Raw genomic sequence first — 21111 nt, forward strand, 5'->3', positions numbered from 1 at the left:
ACATCCAAAAGTCTCTCTTTCGCGCGCCTGTCAATTAACACGTAATCCAATAACGCTCTCTGGCCATCTCTCCTCCTTACATACGTATACTTATGTATATCTCGCTTTTTAAACCAGGTATTCCCAATCACCAGTCCTTTTTCAGCACATAAATCTACAAGCTCTTCACCATTTCCATTTACAACACTGAACACCCCATGTATACCAATTATTCCCTCAACTGCCACATTACTCACCTTTGCATTCAAATCACCCATCACTATAACCCGGTCTTGTGCATCAAAACCACTAAGACACTCATTCAGCTGCTCCCAAAACACTTGCCTCTCATGATCTTTCTTCTCATGCCCAGGTGCATATGCACCAATAATCACCCATCTCTCTCCATCAACTTTCAGTTTTACCCATATTAATCGAGAATTTACTTTCTTACATTCTATCGCATACTCCCACAACTCCTGTTTCAGGAGTACTGCTACTCCTTCCCTTGCTCTTGTCCTCTCACTAACCCCTGACTTTACTCCCAAGGCATTCCCAAACCACTCTTCCCCTTTACCTTTGAGCTTCGTTTCACTCAGAGCCAAAACATCCAGGTTCCTTTCCTCAAACATACTACCTATCTCTCCTTTTTTCACATCTTGGTTACATCCACACACATTTAGACACCCCAGTCTGAGCCTTCGAGGAGGATGAGCACTCCCCGCGTGACTCCTTCTGTTTCCCATTTTAGAAAGTTAAAAAATACAAGGAGGGGAGGATTTCTGGCCCCCCGCTCCCGTCCCCTCTAGTCGCCTTTTACGACACACGAGGAATGCGTGGGAAGTATTCTTTCACCCTTATCCCCAGGTGTATATATATATATATATATATATATATATATATATATATATATATATATATATATATATATATATATTTTTCATACTATTCGCCATTTCCCGCATTTGCGAGGTAGCGTTAAGAACAGAGGACTGGGCCTTAGAGGGAAAATCCTCATCTGGCCCCCTTCTCTGTTCCTTCTTTTGGAAAATTAAAAAAAAACGAGAGGGGAGGATTTCCAGCCACCCACTCCCTCCCCTTTTAGTCGCCTTCTACGACACGCAGGGAATACGTGGGAAGTATTCTTTCTCCCCTATCCCCAGGGATATATATATATATATATATATATATATATATATATATATATATATATTTTTTTTTTTTTGCCGCTGTCTCCCGCGTTTGCGAGGTAGCGCAAGGAAACACACGAAAGAAATGGCCCAACCCACCCCCATACGCATGTATATACATACGTCCACACATGCAAATATACATACCTACACAGCTTTCCATGGTTTACCCCAGACGCTTCACATGCCTTGATTCAATCCACTGACAGCACATCAGCCCCGGTATACCACATCACTCCAATTCACTCTATTCCTTGCCCTCCTTTCACCCTCCTGCATGTTCAGGCCCCGATCACACAAAATCTTTTTCACTCCATCTTTCCACCTCCAATTTGGTCTCCCTCTTCTCCTCATTCCCTCCACCTCCGACACATATATCCTCTTGGTCAATCTTTCCTCACTCATTCTCTCCATGTGACCAAACCATTTCAAAACACCCTCTTCTGCTCTCTCAACCACGCTCTTTTTATTTCCACACATCTCTCTTACCCTTACGTTACTTACTCGATCAACCCACCTCACACCACACCTTGTCCTCAAACATCTCATTTCCAGCACATCCATCCTCCTGCGCACAACTCTATCCATAGTCCACGCCTCGCAACCATACAACATTGTTGGAACCACAATTCCTTCAAACATACCCATTTTTGCTTTCCGAGATAATGTTCTCGACTTCCACACATTCTTCAAGGCTCCCAGAATTTTCGCCCCCTCCCCCACCCTATGATCCACTTCCGCTTCCATGTTTCCATCCGCTGCCAGATCCACTCCCAGATATCTAAAACACTTCCTTCCTCCAGTTTTTCTCCATTCAAACTCACCTCCCAACTGACTTGACCCTCAACCCTACTGTACCTAATAACCTTGCTCTTATTCACATTTACTCTTAACTTTCTTCTTTCACACACTTTACCAAACTCAGTCACCAGCTTCTGCAGTTTCTCACATGAATCAGCCACCAGCGCTGTATCATCAGCGAACAACAACTGACTCACTTCCCAAGCTCTCTCATCCCCGACAGACTTCATCCTTGCCCCTCTTTCCAAAACTCTTGCATTCACCTCCCTAACAACCCCATCCATAAACAAATTAAACAACCATGGAGACATCACACACCCCCGCCGCAAACCCACATTCACTGAGAACCAATCACTTTCCCCTCTTCCCACACGTACACATGCCTTACATCCTCGATAAAAACTTTTCACTGCTTCCAACAACTTGCCTCCCACACCATATATTCCTAATACCCTCCACAGAGCATCTCCATCAACTCCATATATTTTTTTTTTTTTTTTTATACTTTGTCGCTGTCTCCCGCGTTTGCGAGGTAGCGCAAGGAAACAGACGAAAGAAATGGCCCCCCCCCCCATCCACATGTATATACATACGTCCACACACGCAAATATACATACCTACACAGCTTTCCATGGTTTACCCCAGACACTTCACATGCCTTGATTCAATCCACTGACAGCACGTCAGCCCCGGTATACCACATCGCTCCAATTCACTCTATTCCTTGCCCTCCTTTCACCCTCCTGCATGTTCAGGCCCCGATCACGCAAAATCTTTTTCACTCCATCTTTCCACCTCCAATTTGGTCTCCCTCTTCTCCTTGTTCCCTCCACCTCCGACACATATATCCTCTTGGTCAATCTTTCCTCACTCATCCTCTCCATGTGCCCAAACCACTTCAAAACACCCTCTTCTGCTCTCTCAACCACGCTCTTTTTATTTCCACACATCTCTCTTACCCTTACGTTACTCACTCGATCAAACCACCTCACACCACACATTGTCCTCAAACATCTCATTTCCAGCACATCCATCCTCCTGCGCACAACTCTATCCATGGCCCACGCCTCGCAACCATACAACATTGTTGGAACCACTATTCCTTCAAACATACCCATTTTTGCTTTCCGAGATAATGTTCTCGACTTCCACACATTCTTCAAGGCCCCCAGAATTTTCGCCCCCTCCCCCACCCTATGATCCACTTCCGCTTCCATGGTTCCATCCGCTGCCAGATCCACTCCCAGATATCTAAAACACTTCACTTCCTCCAGTTTTTCTCCATTCAAACTCACCTCCCAATTGACTTGACCCTCAACCCTACTGTACCTAATAACCTTGCTCTTATTCACATTTACTCTTAACTTTCTTCTTCCACACACTTTACCAAACTCAGTCACCAGCTTCTGCAGTTTCTCACATGAATCAGCCACCAGCGCTGTGTCATCAGCGAACAACAACTGACTCACTTCCCAAGCTCTCTCATCCCCAACAGACTTCATACTTGCCCCTCTTTCCAAAACTCTTGCATTTACCTCCCTAACAACCCCATCCATAAACAAATTAAACAACCATGGAGACATCACACACCCCTGCCGCAAACCTACATTCACTGAGAACCAATCACTTTCCTCTCTTCCTACATGTACACATGCCTTACATCCTCGATAAAAACTTTTCACTGCTTCTAACAACTTTCCTCCCACACCATATATTCTTAATACCTTCCACAGAGCATCTCTATCAACTCTATCATATGCCTTCTCCAGATCCATAAATGCTACATACAAATCCATTTGCTTTTCTAAGTATTTCTCACATACATTCTTCAAAGCAAACACCTGATCCACACATCCTCTACCACTTCTGAAACCACACTGCTCTTCCCCAATCTGATGCTCTGTGCATGCCTTCACCCTCTCAATCAATACCCTCCCATATAATTTACCAGGAATACTCAACAAACTTATACCTCTGTAATTTGAGCACTCACTCTTATCCCCTTTGCCTTTGTACAATGGCACTATGCACGCATTCCGCCAATCCTCAGGCACCTCACCATGAGTCATACATACATTAAATAACCTTACCAACCAGTCAACAATACAGTCACTCCCTTTTTTAATAAATTCCACTGCAATACCATCCAAACCTGCTGCCTTGCCGGCTTTCATCTTCCGCAAAGCTTTCACTACCTCTTCTCTGTTTACCAAATCATTTTCCCTAACCCTCTCACTTTGCACACCACCTCGACCAAAACACCCTATATCTGCCACTCTATCATCAAACACATTCAACAAACCTTCGAAATACTCACTCCATCTCCTTCTCACATCACCACTACTTGTTATCACCTCCCCATTTGCGCCCTTCACTGAAGTTCCCATTTGCTCCCTTGTCTTACACACTTTATTTACCTCCTTCCAGAACATCTTTTTATTCTCCCTAAAATTTAATGATACTCTCTCACCCCAACTCTCATTTGCCCTTTTTTTCACCTCTTGCACCTTTCTCTTGACCTCCTGTCTCTTTCTTTTATACATCGCCCACTCAATTGCATTTTTTCCCTGCAAAAATCGTCCAAATGCCTCTCTCTTCTCTTTCACTAATACTCTTACTTCTTCATCCCACCACTCACTACCCTTTCTAATCAACCCACCTCCCACTCTTCTCATGCCACAAGCATCTTTTGTGCAATCCATCACTGATTCCCTAAATACATCCCATTCCTCCCCCACTCCCCTTACTTCCATTGTTCTCACCTTTTTCCATTCTGTACTCAGTCTCTCCTGGTACTTCCTCACACAGGTCTCCTTCTCAAGCTCACTTACTCTCACCACCCTCTTCATCCCAACATTCACTCTTCTTTTCTGAAAACCCATACAAATATATATATATATATATATATGTTGAGATGTATAGGTATGTATATTTGCGTGTGTGGACGTTATGTATATACATGTGTATGTGGGTGGGTTGGGCCATTCTTTCATCTGTTTCCTTGCGCTACCTCACTAACGTGGGAGACAGCGACAAAGCAAAATAAATAAAAAATAACTCCTGTTAAGTTCAGGAAACATATTCTGTCATTCCCAGGAGACAAATTTGGTGTCATATCTCTCAATAGATGGTACTAAAAGCACTTTTTTTTACATCTGTGAAGTTCCATATACATATTCTGTCATTCCCAGGAGACAAATTTCGTGTCATTTCTCTCTATAGATGGTACTAAAATCACTTTTTTTTTACATCTGCAGACGACAGCATGGTGATGCATTTCTCTGAGGTGGCTCAAGCTTCTTCCTTCCATATTTTTGCTCACTTTTCCGGTGTTTTTCACCACCTATATACTGAGTGATGATATGATAGTGATGACTATGGAGACATACAAATGAAGATAATAACTCATCTAATGAAAAAAAAGTTCTAACTAAGGTTGTCCAGCAGAAGAAATGATGAATATGGTAGTTAAAATTGTAAAGTTTAGATAATACTTCACGATTCTACAAGCTCTAAATTTGGATAGTTCCGTCACTACCTCTTACTGCAGGTAATATGCTGTTAGTTATATAAAGGAAGAACATCAGAATATGCACCTGTATTTCTAAAGTGTTCTTGATACAGTTATGAACTTACGGACATCATAGTTGAAGGGACAAGCTAATATATAATCAAAGATTGATAGCAGCATCATGGGATAATGAAAGTAATTCATGCATTTTTCAACATGATCTTACTTTTTCTTTATTTGTAGTGTCGTTCAGATAACCTGAACTTGTAGCAACTACCCGTTTCATTAGGTAGTATATTCCAAAATATTTACATTTCAAATATAATATTTCTGTTGCTTTTTTAACCTGTTTACGTTCAAAACTACACAAAAAATATGAAATGTACAATGTCAACACAATTGATCTCATTTAAAAAATTAAAGGTTGCGATCAGATCACCCTTCACTCTTCTAAGGTGGGTAGATTTAAAGTCCAGCCTTTCCCTGTAACTCAGCCATCTTAATTCTGGCATTATCTTTGTTACCATCTTCTGGCCCTTGTGTGTGTGTGTGTGTGTGTGTGTGTGTGTGTGTGTGTGTGTGGTGTGCAAGTTTGTGTGTGTGTATTCTTCATGTATGGGTTTATGAAATACTGCCTCCATGGCATGGGGAAACTGGTACTTGCAGATCTTCGCAATTGTAAACCGACACAAGGGAAGGTTTGAGATTCGAGTAGCTTTACTATCCACTGCACTGGGTTTTCTGTGTCAACAGGGATATTATCATGAACAGAGCTCTTTCAATATTTGATTAATTTGAAAGAAAAGCCAGCTGTGGTGGCTGGGCAGCATCCATGAAGTACATGGTACAATACCAGCTATAGTACAAATACAGGTGATCCTTTTAATGCCCATGCTTACCAAGTGGACTGACTATGGTGTGTAAATTATCTGTCTACCTGGTATGAAGTCACTCACTTGACCTCACAAATGGAGATAATACTTTTCCAATCTCAGTGCTACATTTTTCATGCCTAATATACATATTGCACAAGCTATACTAGTTGCATTAAAAGTCTCATCTACCAACAAAATCTGCTACTTCAAACAGGTTTACTAAAAAAACAAATATATAAAAACTCACATGCTGAGTGAGATCTTCGGCCGACTGGAACACAGCCTGAGCAAGGTACAATACTCCAACGATTTGTAGTTGTGTCCAAGGAATAAAGATCTGATCCATATTCTTCATGTTCTGGAGAATCATACCAGCCACTAGCTACCTCTCTTCCACCCCATACATACATAATTCCATAGATTCCTGTCGCCGTGTGGAAGTCTCGATATACTGGAGGCTGGCCCTGAATCAAATAAAAAAAATGTAACAATCATAATAAAACAAAGAATTTTAACAATAAGCAATATATCATACAAGCAGCTTCCACCAATAATAGTTAGGTAATCTACGAAAAAAAATCTATTAAAAAATCTACAAAGTCTTCAGTCACAATAAATCTTCGTAAAAATAACTGTCAAACCCCTCTAAAGGAACTTATAACATAAGCATAATAATACTGCAAGACTGCCTTTCACCTGTTGTACATTGGCTCTTCCTTTTTTTAAGAATGGCATGCCAATTGCACACTAATATACTGTTTGGCAAGTAATCTTAAGAAGTTGATGTAAAACTGGACAAGTGAAAATCATGATTTACAAAGGAAGTAGCTGTTTCATAAAATAATACATTAAGGTAACCAACAAAAACTAAATGGCACAAAAAACTGCTAGATTATCATATGTAAATGCCACATAAAACTGCCACTGACTTTGCTGTAATTATCACATGTTTGCACAGTATGGCGAGAGAGTTTGCACTCATGAGTCCAAATTTCCTGAACTTTCTATGCCATCAAGTATCCTTTTAAACCTCTGTAAACTGCCAACATTCTTTAACTAACTGATTAGTTTATTCTAACAATCCACCACCTAAAAACCCAACCAGGACTTCTTTTTTTTGTTTTTTGTTTTAACAAGCTTTTCTTGTAATCCATCCATCTGTCTACACCTCCAACACCCACCGGAAACTCTCTCGAGGGAGTGGCCATGGCAAGAAAGCCTCCATAACTGGTGAACTCCAGCACTGCTCTTTAGCCTTTACTGCCTCACCCTTAACATGACAATGGCAGAGGGCAACTCTAGATAAGTGTTTCCAGAGGCTCCTACCTAACGTTCCCACTGACATATTTCTACCTGATGCGTCTACCTAATGTTCCAGTCAACTAATAACTAATGTTCCTGCCTGGTGTTCATCTCTTTCATGGCCTTTGGTTACTCTGGTGATGCACGTCTTGAAGAACTATTCCTCTACATCACCCAGATAATTTAGAAACTTCAAAGACGTTAACAGGCGCCCCTCTCTCTCGTCTCCTACATGGTGGACAGCTTTGAAGCCCTCAATCTCTCACTGTAGCTCAATTTTCTTAGCCAAGCATCATCTTTGTTGCTATTCTCTGTCCCCTCTAAATCAGATCTTTGTGCTTTATAAGGAGCAATGACCAGATTTACTGAGTATCATCAGTTCTGGTCTAATACAATCTCTCAAAAAAATGCATACACACTTTGATTTTATATTCATAAAATGTCAATCATCCTACATCCAAGATTTATAATTCAAGATGGAGCGCCTCCCCACTACCATATTGATGTAAGGGCCTATCTTGATGAAAATCTGCCAAACAGATGGATTGGGTGAAGAGGTAGCATTGAATAAACCTATTGTTCACCAGACCTCACACCAATGGATTTTCTCTAATGGGGGCATCTAAAAGATAATGTTTACCGTGTAAAATCAACAACAAATCGATGAGATAAAACCAGCCATTGAAAGAGAATGTGCCCAAATCCCAGAATGGCTATCATTTTGTACAAATGTGATAGCTCAAAATAATTACACATCTGTCCTCTTTGATTTGAATTATACATCTTGGATATTATCCCTGGGGATAGGGGAGAAAGAATACTTCCCACATTTTCCCTGCATGTCGTAGAAGGCGACTAAAAGGGGAGGGTGCGGGGGGCTGGAAATTCTCCCCTCTCATTTTTGATTTTCCAAAAGAAGGAACAGAGAAGGGGGCCAAGTGAGGATATTCCCTCAAAGGCTCAGTCCTCTGTTCTTAACGCTACCTTGCTAATGCGGGAAATGGCGAATAGTATGAAAAAAAAAATCTTGGATGTAGTTTAACTGACACTGTATTAATAAAAATTCAAAGTGTGTAAACATTTTTTGACACCCTCTATATGTTAAAAATAATTTTACGATTATGTTTTTTTTTCCATATATATGAATGCAACTTCTATATCTGCTAGCAGATAGTTTGCCTATTTCACAAGTCTTGTGTAACTCAAACAATAAAGCAGCTATAATATCGACCTCCAGATCTCTTTTACATGCAGATTCATGTAATCTATTCCCTACTTTATTTCCCAACCATCTTTACCCTCATAGACAGTAAACTCTCTTTCTACACACACCTCAATGCACCTAAGACCTTAGCCACTTTACCTACGCAATGGCTAACTTCAGCTTCCATGGTTTCATACCAATTTCTCCAGGTTCTTTCCATTCAAATTCACACTCCACTATCTCTCACCCCTGCTGAACTGTATAACCTTCCTTTTATTTACATTAACTCAGGTTTTTCCTTTTTCATGCTCTCCCAAACTGTCACCAGTTTCTGCAGTTTCTCTCACCAAAACTGTCAACAGCAAACAGCAAACACCCCATCCCTGACAGACTACACACCGATCCCTCCCTCAAAGACCTTTGTATTCACCTCTCTCTCCATCCTACCCATTAATGTATTACATAAATATAGTGTAGTCATGCACCTATGCCATGGACCCACCTTTCTTTGAGGACCTCCTCTCTTCCCTCCCACACACACAAACCTTACTCCCATGACAAAAACTTCTCACTACTTTTAGTAACTTTCCCAAAAACCTTATATATGTAAGACCTTCAACAGAGCATCTATACCTACTGTACCATGTGCATTCTCCAGATCCATAAGTGCCACAACATAAAAATCTGAATTTTCTTTTTCTTTCTTTCATACTATTCGCCATTTCCCGCGATAGCGAGGTAGCGTTAAGAACAGAGGGTTGGGCCTCTGAGGGAATATCCTCACCTGGCCCCCCTTCTCTGTTCCTTCTTTTGGAAAATTAAAAAAAACGAGAGGGGAGGATTTCCAGCCCCCCGCTCCCTTCCCTTTTAGTCGCCTTCTACGACACGCAAGGAATACGTGGGAAGTATTCTTTCTCCTCTATCCCCAGGGATAAAAAATCTGAATTAGGAGAGGAAATACATCTAGCATGAGAAAAATGAACAGACTGGAAAGGAGGGAAAGGGAGCTGAAGTGAGTAGTTTAATCACTGGCATACATGTCTAAAGGGGTTGGAAGTTGAAGAAACCCTAACCCAAGCAGAAGATTCACCAAAATCCTTAAGATGAGGACCAAAGATAGGTCACACCAGAAAAAAGTCATCCACAGACCATGCAATGCAAAGCCATATTGGTGAGCTTAAAGAATGGAATGAGACTTAGGAGGTTAAGGAACATTTCAAAGATTATGGAAACAGTGGAAGTAAGAGCAATGAGGTCATTGTCAGAAAGGTAGAGTAGTCTCCTTTAATAGCAAGGAACTGAACAAAGAAACGTTTCTAAGAGGAAGGGAAATTTTGGGTTGTTAGAGAGAGAAGAAATAGGTAAGCAAGGAAAACAGTTACCTAAGAGGCACACTACCTCAGAAAACTGGTCTATGCATCTCATCCACCTGAGGCTAGGAGTAAACTTGAAATACTTTGTGTGAAGAAAAAAACAGTTAGTGTGTAGACTCAGTGAGGAGAAGGTGGGGTGGGACACCAGAAGTTGAATCATCCAGGGTAGGGATTGTAATATAAGATGCTGAAAAGATTGGTTTTATCAGATGAGGTCAGCTACACATCAGAAAAGTGGAAGCAAGGCTGAATTACAGGTGCTGAATATTCTCTTGGATATAAACATAAAGAAGTCACATCAGCAATTTGTTATTCATGAGAGCATGCTTCACTATCTATCTACATCCCTGATGCTTGTTCCCAACTGGAACTCCCTCAAGGGGGTTGGCCACAGCAATAATCTCAATAACTAGTGAACTCCAGGGCACCTGGATCAAAGGTGTGCAACATGACAAAAAAAAATTATTCATTATTTATCACAGAATTTTAGCATGATCTAAAAACAGGTCCACATATAATCCAAGTACCAATCGATTACATTACTCAGAAGTAGTAGCAGCAAGCCTAATAATGAGCTCAATGAAACATCACTTTTACTAGTCACTTTTACCCAACATTAAAAGTGCTTCTGACAAGTGTTCCCTGTTAACTTGTGTTTTAGAAATTTTCAATCCAGAGAAGAAGCATCCCTCATCTGCTTGCTTAGCAATCTGTGTTACATCAGCTTCCTCCTGTGAGATACAGTCAAACACCTTCTGTTAGTCTAAAACATATTGTCCATCTATTCATCTCTCATATCTAAGCTACTTCTTTTCAAGTTATATACAGTGCAAGTCCATGGAATTCACGATACAAAATGTCTTTCCTCTAAATCCATGATGCTTCTCACTTGAATAGTTTCTCTTTTGCAAATCTTCATCCATTTGATTCTTTACTAACTTTTCCAGCAGTTTAATGAATATGCCTCTCTGTGATACCTGCCTATGACTTTGCATATTCTCTATTGGTTTTCTTATAAGCAAGCATCATATATGCTCTCTTGCTCCCCAACATTAAAAATCTCTCTTTAAGCAAATAACATTTTTCTATGGCTGGGGCAAACTTTTTCTGCTCAATGTAACTGTGGCATATGTGTTAGTAATTTCTGAATCGACCACATCTGCCTCAAGTTAAATACACATTTGTTATTGCTTGTACTGGTATCCTAAGCACTGTTGTCAGACAGTGCAACACAATTTTTTTCTATTAGAGGTCAGTATATCTGGAGATGTCAAGAAAAGATCTCAGTCCTCACATCATGCAATAATCTGTGATGTGACAACTGTAGATAAATGATATTAGTAGTGAAAACCCTAATCAATCATGAGTGTAAGAAAAAAAATACCACAAATCTCCTTACATATGCCTGAAAGTATTCCTGAAGTACCTCATATGCATGGAAGAGGAGCAGCAATAAGTTAAAGATCCAAAGGTCAGTATATCTGGAGATGTCAAGAAAAGATCTTAGTCCTCACATTATGCAATAATTTGTGATGTGACAAGTGAAGATCAATGATATAAGTCGTGAAAACCCTTAAAATCATATTGGATTGTAAAAACAAGAAAAAAAAGAAATACCACAAATCTCCTTACATATGCCTGAAAGTATTCCTGAAGTACCTCATATGCATGGCAGGGAAGCAGCAATAAATTAAAGATCACATGGCAGACGTAAAGAGTTTCATCAAATTTTACTGTATACCATTTCTAGAACAACACAAGACACTTCCCATCTAAACCATTCCATAACTAACCACTAATTTCAAAGCAGAAACAAATAGCTTACCCCTGTATCACACTTCAGCAGCATCTAATCACAGATCCCTGCATCCCAAACAAACACAACAGTGACAAAGCATATACAAAACTAAATGAACAGACAAATACTAAACAACTACCCTTCCAACACTGACATACAAACACCTGAAACCACACTCCACATACATATACGAGTTACACTTTCTTGTCTATGCAATGGACATCACCTACCCCAACAACATTACAAAAACCTATCTAACATATCTTAAGACCCATCATGCCCACAATGTAAGTACCATACTGAGCATTTATTTGCCCAACTGACTAAACCCTGCCCACTAAGACACACATCACTACATTTTTGACTTGTGGCTCAGCCTGGTAGACATGGAGTGCTTCCTGAGTGCTGAAGGGAACCCATAGAAGATAGAAGGGCTCTCAAAGAAGAAAGGTAGGACCGATAATAAAACTCTTCTAGTTAACTGCAAACAAACTTATGGAGATGCATTTTTGATTAGTGATAAAATTCCACAAACAGATTGTTATTTATTTTTCATTTTGCTTTGTCACTGTCTCCCGCGTTAGCGAGGTAGCACAAGGAAACAGACGAAAGAATGGCCCAACCAACCCACATACACATGTATATACATACACATCCACACACGCAAATATACATACCTATACATCTCAACGTATACATATATACACACAAAGACATATACATATATACACATGTACATAATTCAAAGTCTGCCTTTATTCATTCCCATCGCCACCTCCCCACACATGAAATAACAACCCCCTCCCCCCTCATGTGTGAGAGGTAGCGCTAGAAAAGACAACAAAGGCCCCATTTGTTCACACTCAGTCTCTAGCTGTCACGTAATAATGCATCGAAACCACAGCTCCCTTTCCACATCCAGGCCCCACAGAACTTTCCATGGTTTACCCCAGACGCTTCACATGCCCTGGTTCAATCCATTGACAGCACGCTGACCCCAGTATACCACATCATTCCAATTCACTCTATTCCTTGCAAGCCTTTCACCCTCCCGCATGTTCAGGCCCCGATCACTCAAAATCTTTTTCACTCCATCTTTCCACCCCCAATTTGGTCTCCCACTTCTCCTCGTTCCCTCCACCTCTGACACATATATCCTCTTGGTCAATCTTCCCTCACTCATTCTCTCCATGTGACCAAACCATTTCAAAACACCCTCTTCTGCTCTCTCAACCACACTCTATTACCACACATCTCTCTTACTCTATTATCACTTACTCGATCAAACCACCTCACACCACATATTGTCCTCAAACATCTCATTTCCAGCACATCCACCCTCCTGCGCAACCATACAACTTTGTTGGAACCACTTTTCCTTCAAACATACCCATTTTTGCTTTCCGAGATAATGTTCTCGACTTCCACACATTCTTCAACGCTCCCAGAATTTTCGCCCCCTCCCCGACCATATGATTCACTTCCGCTTCCATAGTTCCATCCGCTGCCAAATCCACTCCCAGATATCTAAAACACTTCACTTCCTCCAATTTTTCTCCATTCAAACTTACCTCCCAATTGACTTGACCCTCAACCCTACTGTACCTAATAACCTTGCTATTATTCACATTTACTTTCAACTTTCTTCTTTCACACACTTTACCAAACTCAGCACCAGCTTCTGCAGTTTCTCACATGAATCAGCCACCAGTGCTGTATCATCAGCGAACAACAACTGACTAACTTCCCAAGCTCTCTCATCCACATCAGACTGCATACTTGTCCCTCTTTCCAAAACTCTTGCATTCAACTCCCTAACAACCCCATCCATAAACAAATCAAACAACCATGGAGACAGTGGATATTAAGAGTGCTGCAGTGTAAGAGTTAAATAAAAAAACTTTGCAAGCAATTTCTAATGTTTCTACACACTTTCAGTTCATTTTTTTTTTTTTTTTGCTTTGTCGCTGTCTCCCGCATTTGCGAGGTAGCGCAAGGAAAAGACGAAAGAAATGGCCCAACCCACCCCCATACACATACGTCCACAAACGCAAATATACATACCTACACAGCTTTCCATGGTTTACCCCAGACGCTTCACATGCCCTGATTCAATCCACTGACAGCACGTCAACCCCGGTATACCACATCGCTCCAATTCACTCTATTCCTTGCCCTCCTTTCACCCTCCTGCATGTTCAGGCCCCAATCACACAAAATCTTTTTCACTCCATCTTTCCACCTCCAATTTGGTCTCCCTCTTCTCCTCGTTCCCTCCACCTCCGACACATATATCCTCTTGGTCAATCTTTCCTCACTCATTCTCTCCATGTGACCAAACCATTTCAAAACACCCTCTTCTGCTCTCTCAACCACGCTCTTTTTATTTCCACACATCTCTCTTACCCTTACGTTACTTACTCGATCAAACCACCTCACACCACACATTGTCCTCAAACATCTCATTTCCAGCACATCCATCCTCCTGCGCACCACTCTATCCATAGCCCACGCCTCGCAACCATACAACATTGTTGGAACCACTATTCCTTCAAACATACCCATTTTTGCTTTCCGAGATAATGTTCTCGACTTCCACACATTCTTCAAGGCTCCCAGAATTTTCGCCCCCTCCCCCATCCTATGATCCACTTCCGCTTCCATGGTTCCATCCGCTGCCAGATCCACTCCCAGATATCTAAAACACTTTACTTCCTCCAGTTTTTCTCCATTCAAACTCACCTCCCAATTGACTTGACCCTCAACCCTACTGTACCTAATAACCTTGCTCTTATTCACATTTACTCTTAACTTTCTTCTTTCACACACTTTACCAAACTTAGTCACCAGCTTCTGCAGTTTCTCACATGAATCAGCCACCAGCGCTGTATCATCAGCGAACAACAACTGACTCACTTCCCAAGCTCTCTCATCCCCAACAGACTTCATACTTGCCCCTCTTTCCAAAACTCTTGCATTCACCTCCCTAACAACCCCAAGGTATTCTGCCATCAGAGCTAAGCACTTTATACAAATTTCGATCCTTTATATGAACACAAATCAAAAGCACAAAATATCCAAGTCTTCTACCTCTATCTACCAATATCTCTGACACCTATTCCTTCTGGGAAACCCTATCAAGGGGGTGGCCATGGAAAGTCTCCATTCATCCTGGCCTTACATGCCTCTCTTGCATACACCATTCCATGCATTCTCCCATCATTTCTCTCCCTCTAGTACTATTCCATTCCATTTCCCCTTGTGACAATTGTTCTTCCTCTCACATCAACCCCTTTAATTTGACTATCATACACTTTCCTTGTAAACTCCAAACATCTTGCATTCTTTCCACAAGCCCAAACTATCTAGAGGTATTAATATTTCACCCACTCTACCACTCCATAATTCATTACCACATCTCTCATACACCTCATTTCTTTCTTCAATCCATCTAGTCATACCACATGCTTCTCTCAAAGAGTTCATTTCCATAGCCTAGATTCTTGACATCTGTGACTCATTCATGTCCATGTTTCAGCTGTATATGTCAGGCTTCTGAGGATTGTGTTGCCCCTTAATCATTTCTTCACTTCCATACATACATGTCTATCATTCATAATGCTATCAAGGGATCAAATCTTTGGGCAGCTAAGTGGGACAGTAAGCTGAGATTTAACAAACTCATGTAAATAGATGATTTGGTCTGTGACCACATACCCCTATTTGTTATGTGAATTTAAAACCCATTAAAACAATTCAATATTTATCATTAAAAGTCTGGAATGTTCTTTCACTACTTTTCTGCATACAATACACATACTATAACCTCACAAGATTTGCCAATTTACATCACATACTGGAGAAATATCTTCATAATGTAATTACCCTTCCCTTACATGTATGAAATGTATATTCATTTAGAGATGACCACAACTTACAGAAGTCCTGACGTATGCCCATGTCATGGTTTTGAGGTTTAGTGTATGCACATCCTGAGTGTAAGATTCCATGTATTCAAGGTACCCAGAGAAGATATACATGTAATCATTGATAATACAGGCAGAGTGCCCATCCCTTGCCTCAGGAACTGGACCAGTGACATGTGGAACAGACCATCTATGCGTATCTGTAGGCAACAAAAGATTCTTATGACACTTAGCAAAAGCATATCATACTGCCAATAAAAATAATTCAATAAGATTATCATTAATAGTAAAATGATTTTATCTACAAATGATCATCTACGAATACCAAACCATTTCAAATATTCTATTCCCTTTATGTACAGCACTGTATTCATTCATAAATATCCCCTAAGTGGAACAACAAAACATATCTGTACTTTACTCACCTGAAACATTACAATTTCTGTGCATTATCAAATCTCCCTAACACAGTCTCTAAACTCATTTGCCATCTTTATTCTCTGCTTTTCTTTTTATCATAATAAACAGAGGGGGAATTTACTATCGTGACTGTGAATCATTTCAAATAATTTATCTGAATATGAATGAATTCAGGATATCTAGTAATCCATAAATACCATCAATGCCACAAAAAAAATACACAGGACATACAAGATGTATGACAATGATTTCAGTTTGAATAAGACAGTTTGACTGGTGAAGAATGACATTACTAAAACTGTCAAGTTACCCTGAAATTGTCTGCATAAGTCAGTGTGTTCTCTCAACTTTAAAAACACTTTCCTCAACAGACATCCACCACACTTGATGCATCTCAATCTTACTTCACAAAATCAGTTCATTCATCTTTAACATCACACGCTCTATAATCAATCCTTCGCCATCACATCAATCACTATCAAATATCCCCTCATTGTCCTCATTGCTTATATGGTCAATTTTAGATTCTGCATGTTCTCTCTTATAACTCTCTAACCTCACTGCTGGAACAGAAATTAATTTGCTTATTCCATTGCAATATCTCATGAAAACATTTCTAATAATGCACTCTATGTATTTCAAATTCAATTTTGCCCGTGTAAAACAACTCACATCATATAATAGCAATAACTACAAAAAGTATGGGTCAGCCTTGTAAGAAAAACTCATGCTTATACCTTAAGTGTGATAGAGATAAGGAATGGAAGAAAGATGGATAGGAGGTAGCATGGAGGAATGAAAGTGAAAAATGAGGGAGAGAATAACAAGAAGGAGTACTTACAAATATTTAGTGTGGGAGGAAAACTGCAAGAAGCAGTGAGAAGTTTTTACCAGGGGTGTGAAGCAAACATACAAGTCAGAAAATAGGACAGTGAGAGGTTCTAAGCGAAGGTTCATCTGTGACACGGGTGTGTAATGTCAGCTTGGCTGTTTACTTTGTTTATAAATAGGGTGGTGAAGGGAAAAAAATGCGTCTTAATGTTGTCGCCTATTGACACAGCACTGGTGGCAGAATTGCACAAGAAACTGCAGAAGTTGACTATTCTGTTTGGAGAGTGTGAGTATGGAAGAAGTTGAGAGAAAATGTGAGTAAAAGCAAAATTTTTAAATTCAGCAGGGTAAAGGGACAGGTTAATTGGGGTGTGAGTCTGAATGGAGAAAACTAAGTTAGGTGTTTTAGATATTTGGGAGTGAAAATGGCAGCCAAATGGAACTCTGGAAGTGGAAATGAATCACAGCATGGGTGAGGGGCAAAGGTTCTGGGAGCATTGAAGAATGTGTGAAAAAATGAGTTTGTTTGAAGATTTAGTAGTCCCAATGACATTATAAGATGTAAGGGTGGGCTATACATGAGGATGTGTGGGGGAGCGTGTATGTGTTGGAAATGAAATGTCTGATGGCAATATGTGGTGAGAGGTGGTTTGATTAACTCATAACAGGGCAAGAGAGAGATGATGTAATAAAAAGTGTGTGCTGAAATTGTTAAGAGATATGGAAAGAAGAGAGGTTAACAAAGAGGATACATGTGTCAGAAGTGGAGGGGAAAAGAAAGTAAAGGCCAAACTGGAAATGGAAGGGTCGAGTAAAAAAGATTTTGAGCGATCAATCATGGCCTGAACATGCATGATGGTAAAAGGTATGCACAGCCTACAGTGAATTGGGACAATGTAGTATACAGGGGTCGATGTACTGTCAGTGGACTGAACCAGGACATGTAAAGCAGTGAGGGGAAACCATGGAAAGGTCTGAGAGGCCTGGTTATGGATAGACAGCTATAGTTTCAGTGCAATACAGATGAATGCTAGAGAATGAATGAAAACAAATAGAGCCATTCTTCATTTCATTTCTTCCTGGTGCCACCTCACTAATGTGGGAAACAGCAAACAAGTATGAAAAGAAAAGAAATATATATATATATATATATATATATATATATATATATATATATATATATATATATATATATATAGGGTTAGGGAAAATGATTTGGTAAACAGAGAAGAGGTAGTAAAAGCTTTGCGGAAGATGAAAGCCGGCAAGGCAGCAGGTTTGGATGGTATTGCAGTGGAATTTATTAAAAAAGGGGGTGACTGTATTGTTGACTGGTTGGTAAGGTTATTTAATGTATGTATGACTCATGGTGAGGTGCCTGAGGATTGGCGGAATGCGTGCATAGTGCCATTGTACAAAGGCAAAGGGGATAAGAGTGAGTGCTCAAATTACAGAGGTATAAGTTTGTTGAGTATTCCTGGTAAATTATATGGGAGGGTATTGATTGAGAGGGTGAAGGCATGTACAGAGCATCAGATTGGGGAAGAGCAGTGTGGTTTCAGAAGTGGTAGAGGATGTGTGGATCAGGTGTTTGCTTTGAAGAATGTATGTGAGAAATACTTAGAAAAGCAAATGGATTTGTATGTAGCATTTATGGATCTGGAGAAGGCATATGATAGAGTTGATAGAGATGCTCTGTGGAAGGTATTAAGAATATATGGTGTGGGAGGCAAGTTGTTAGAAGCAGTGAAAAGTTTTTATCGAGGATGTAAGGCATGTGTACGTGTAGGAAGAGAGGAAAGTCATTGGTTCTCAGTGAATGTAGGTTTGCGGCAGGGGTGTGTGATGTCTCCATGGTTGTTTAATTTGTTTATGGATGGGGTTGTTAGGGAGGTAAATGCAAGAGTCTTGGAAAGAGGGGCAAGTATGAAGTCTGTTGGGGATGAGAGAGCTTGGGAAGTGAGTCAGTTGTTGTTCGCTGATGATACAGCGCTGGTGGCGGATTCATGTGAGAAATTGCAGAAGCTGGTGACGGAGTTTGGTAAAGTGTGTGGAAGAAGAAAGTTAAGAGTAAATGTGAATAAGAGCAAGGTTATTAGGTACAGTACGGCTGAGGGTCAAGTCAATTGGGAGGTGAGTTTGAATGGTGAAAAACTGGAGGAAGTGAAGTGTTTTAGATATCTGGGAGTGGATCTGTCAGCGGATGGAACCATGGAAGCGGAAGTGGATCATAGGGTGGGGGAGGGGGCGAAAATTTTGGGAGCCTTGAAAAATGTGTGGAAGTCGAGAACATTATCCCGGAAAGCAAAAATGGGTATGTTTGAAGGAATAGTAGTTCCAACAATGTTGTATGGTTGCGAGGCGTGGGCTATGGATAGAGTTGTGCGCAGGAGGATGGATGTGCTGGAAATGAGATGTTTGAGGACAATGTGTGGTGTGAGGTGGTTTGATCGAGTAAGTAACGTAAGGGTAAGAGAGATGTGTGGAAATAAAAAGAGCGTGGTTGAGAGAGCAGAAGAGAGTGTTTTAAAATGGTTTGGGCACATGGAGAGAATGAGTGAGGAAAGATTGACCAAGAGGATATATGTGTCGGAGGTGGAGGGAACGAGGAGAAGAGGGAGACCAAATTGGAGGTGGAAAGATGGAGTGAAAAAGATTTTGTGTGATCGGGGCCTGAACATGCAGGAGGGTGAAAGGAGGGCAAGGAATAGAGTGAATTGGAGCGATGTGGTATACAGGGGTTGACGTGCTGTCAGTGGATTGAATCAAGGCATGTGAAGCTATTAATATTTCATTTTGCTTTGTCGCTGTCTCCCGCGTTTGCGAGGTAGCGCAAGGAAACAGACGAAAGAAATGGCCCAACCATTGGATCGATGTGGTATACCGGGGTTGACGTGCTGTCAGTGGATTGAATCAAGGCATGTGAAGCGTCCGGGGTAAACCATGGAAAGCTGTGTAGGTATGTATATTTGTGTGTGTGGACGTGTGTATGTACATGTGTATGGGGGGGGTTGGGCCATTTCTTTCGTCTGTTTCCTTGCGCTACCTCGCAAACGCGGGAGACAGCGACAAAGTATAAAAAAAAAAAAAAAAAAAAAAAAAAAAATATATATATATATATATATATATATATATATATATATATATATATATATGTATACATAAATGCCCATACACGCATATATACATACATATACAACAGGAGTTGTGTGTGTATGTGATAGAATGAAAGAAAGTAAATTCTCGATTAATATGGGTAAAACTGAAAGTTGATGGAGAGAGATGGGTGATTATTGGTGCATATGCACCTGGGCATGAGAAGAAAGATCATGAGAGGCAAGTGTTTTGGGAGCAGCTGAATGAGTGTCTTAGTGGTTTTGATGCACGAGACCGGGTTATAGTGATGGGTGATTTGAATGCAAAGGTGAGTAATGTGGCAGTTGAGGGAATAATTGGTATACATGGGGTGTTCAGTGTTGTTAATGGAAATGGTGAAGAGCTTGTAGATTTATGTGCTGAAAAAGGACTGATGATTGGGAATACCTGGTTTAAAAAGCGAGATATACATAAGTATACTTATGTAAGTAGGAGAGATGGCCAGAGAGCGTTATTGGATTACGTGTTAATTGACAGGCGCGCGAAAGAGACACTTTTGGATGTTAATGTGCTGAGAGGTGCAACTGGAGGGATGTCTGATCATTATCTTGTGGAGGCTAAGGTGAAGATTTGTATGGGTTTTCAGAAAAGAAGAGTGAATGTTGGGGTGAAGAGGGTGGTGAGAGTAAGTGAGCTTGGGAAGGAGACTTGTGTGAGGAAGTACCAGGAGAGACTGAGTACAGAATGGAAAAAGGTGAGAACAATGGAAGTAAGGGGAGTGGGGGAGGAATGGGATGTATTTAGG

General features: G+C 40.6%; 1 protein-coding gene across 3 annotated transcripts in view; it reads right to left on the reverse strand.

Annotated features, from left to right (window-relative positions):
• The window catches only part of LOC139767177 (kelch domain-containing protein 3), a 71726-nt gene that overhangs the window by 28888 nt on the left and 21727 nt on the right, over positions 1-21111 (reverse strand). For all 3 annotated transcript variants that reach the window (XM_071696231.1, XM_071696221.1, XM_071696240.1), the window contains exons 4-5: positions 15972-16159; positions 6604-6820 (exon numbers count right to left, since the gene is read on the reverse strand). In XM_071696231.1, the coding sequence (XP_071552332.1) occupies positions 6604-6820; positions 15972-16159 (405 nt within the window). The remainder of the gene's footprint in view (positions 1-6603; positions 6821-15971; positions 16160-21111) is intronic.

Source organism: Panulirus ornatus, chromosome 4 (assembly GCF_036320965.1).
Source record: "Panulirus ornatus isolate Po-2019 chromosome 4, ASM3632096v1, whole genome shotgun sequence".
Classification (NCBI taxonomy): domain Eukaryota; kingdom Metazoa; phylum Arthropoda; class Malacostraca; order Decapoda; family Palinuridae; genus Panulirus; species Panulirus ornatus.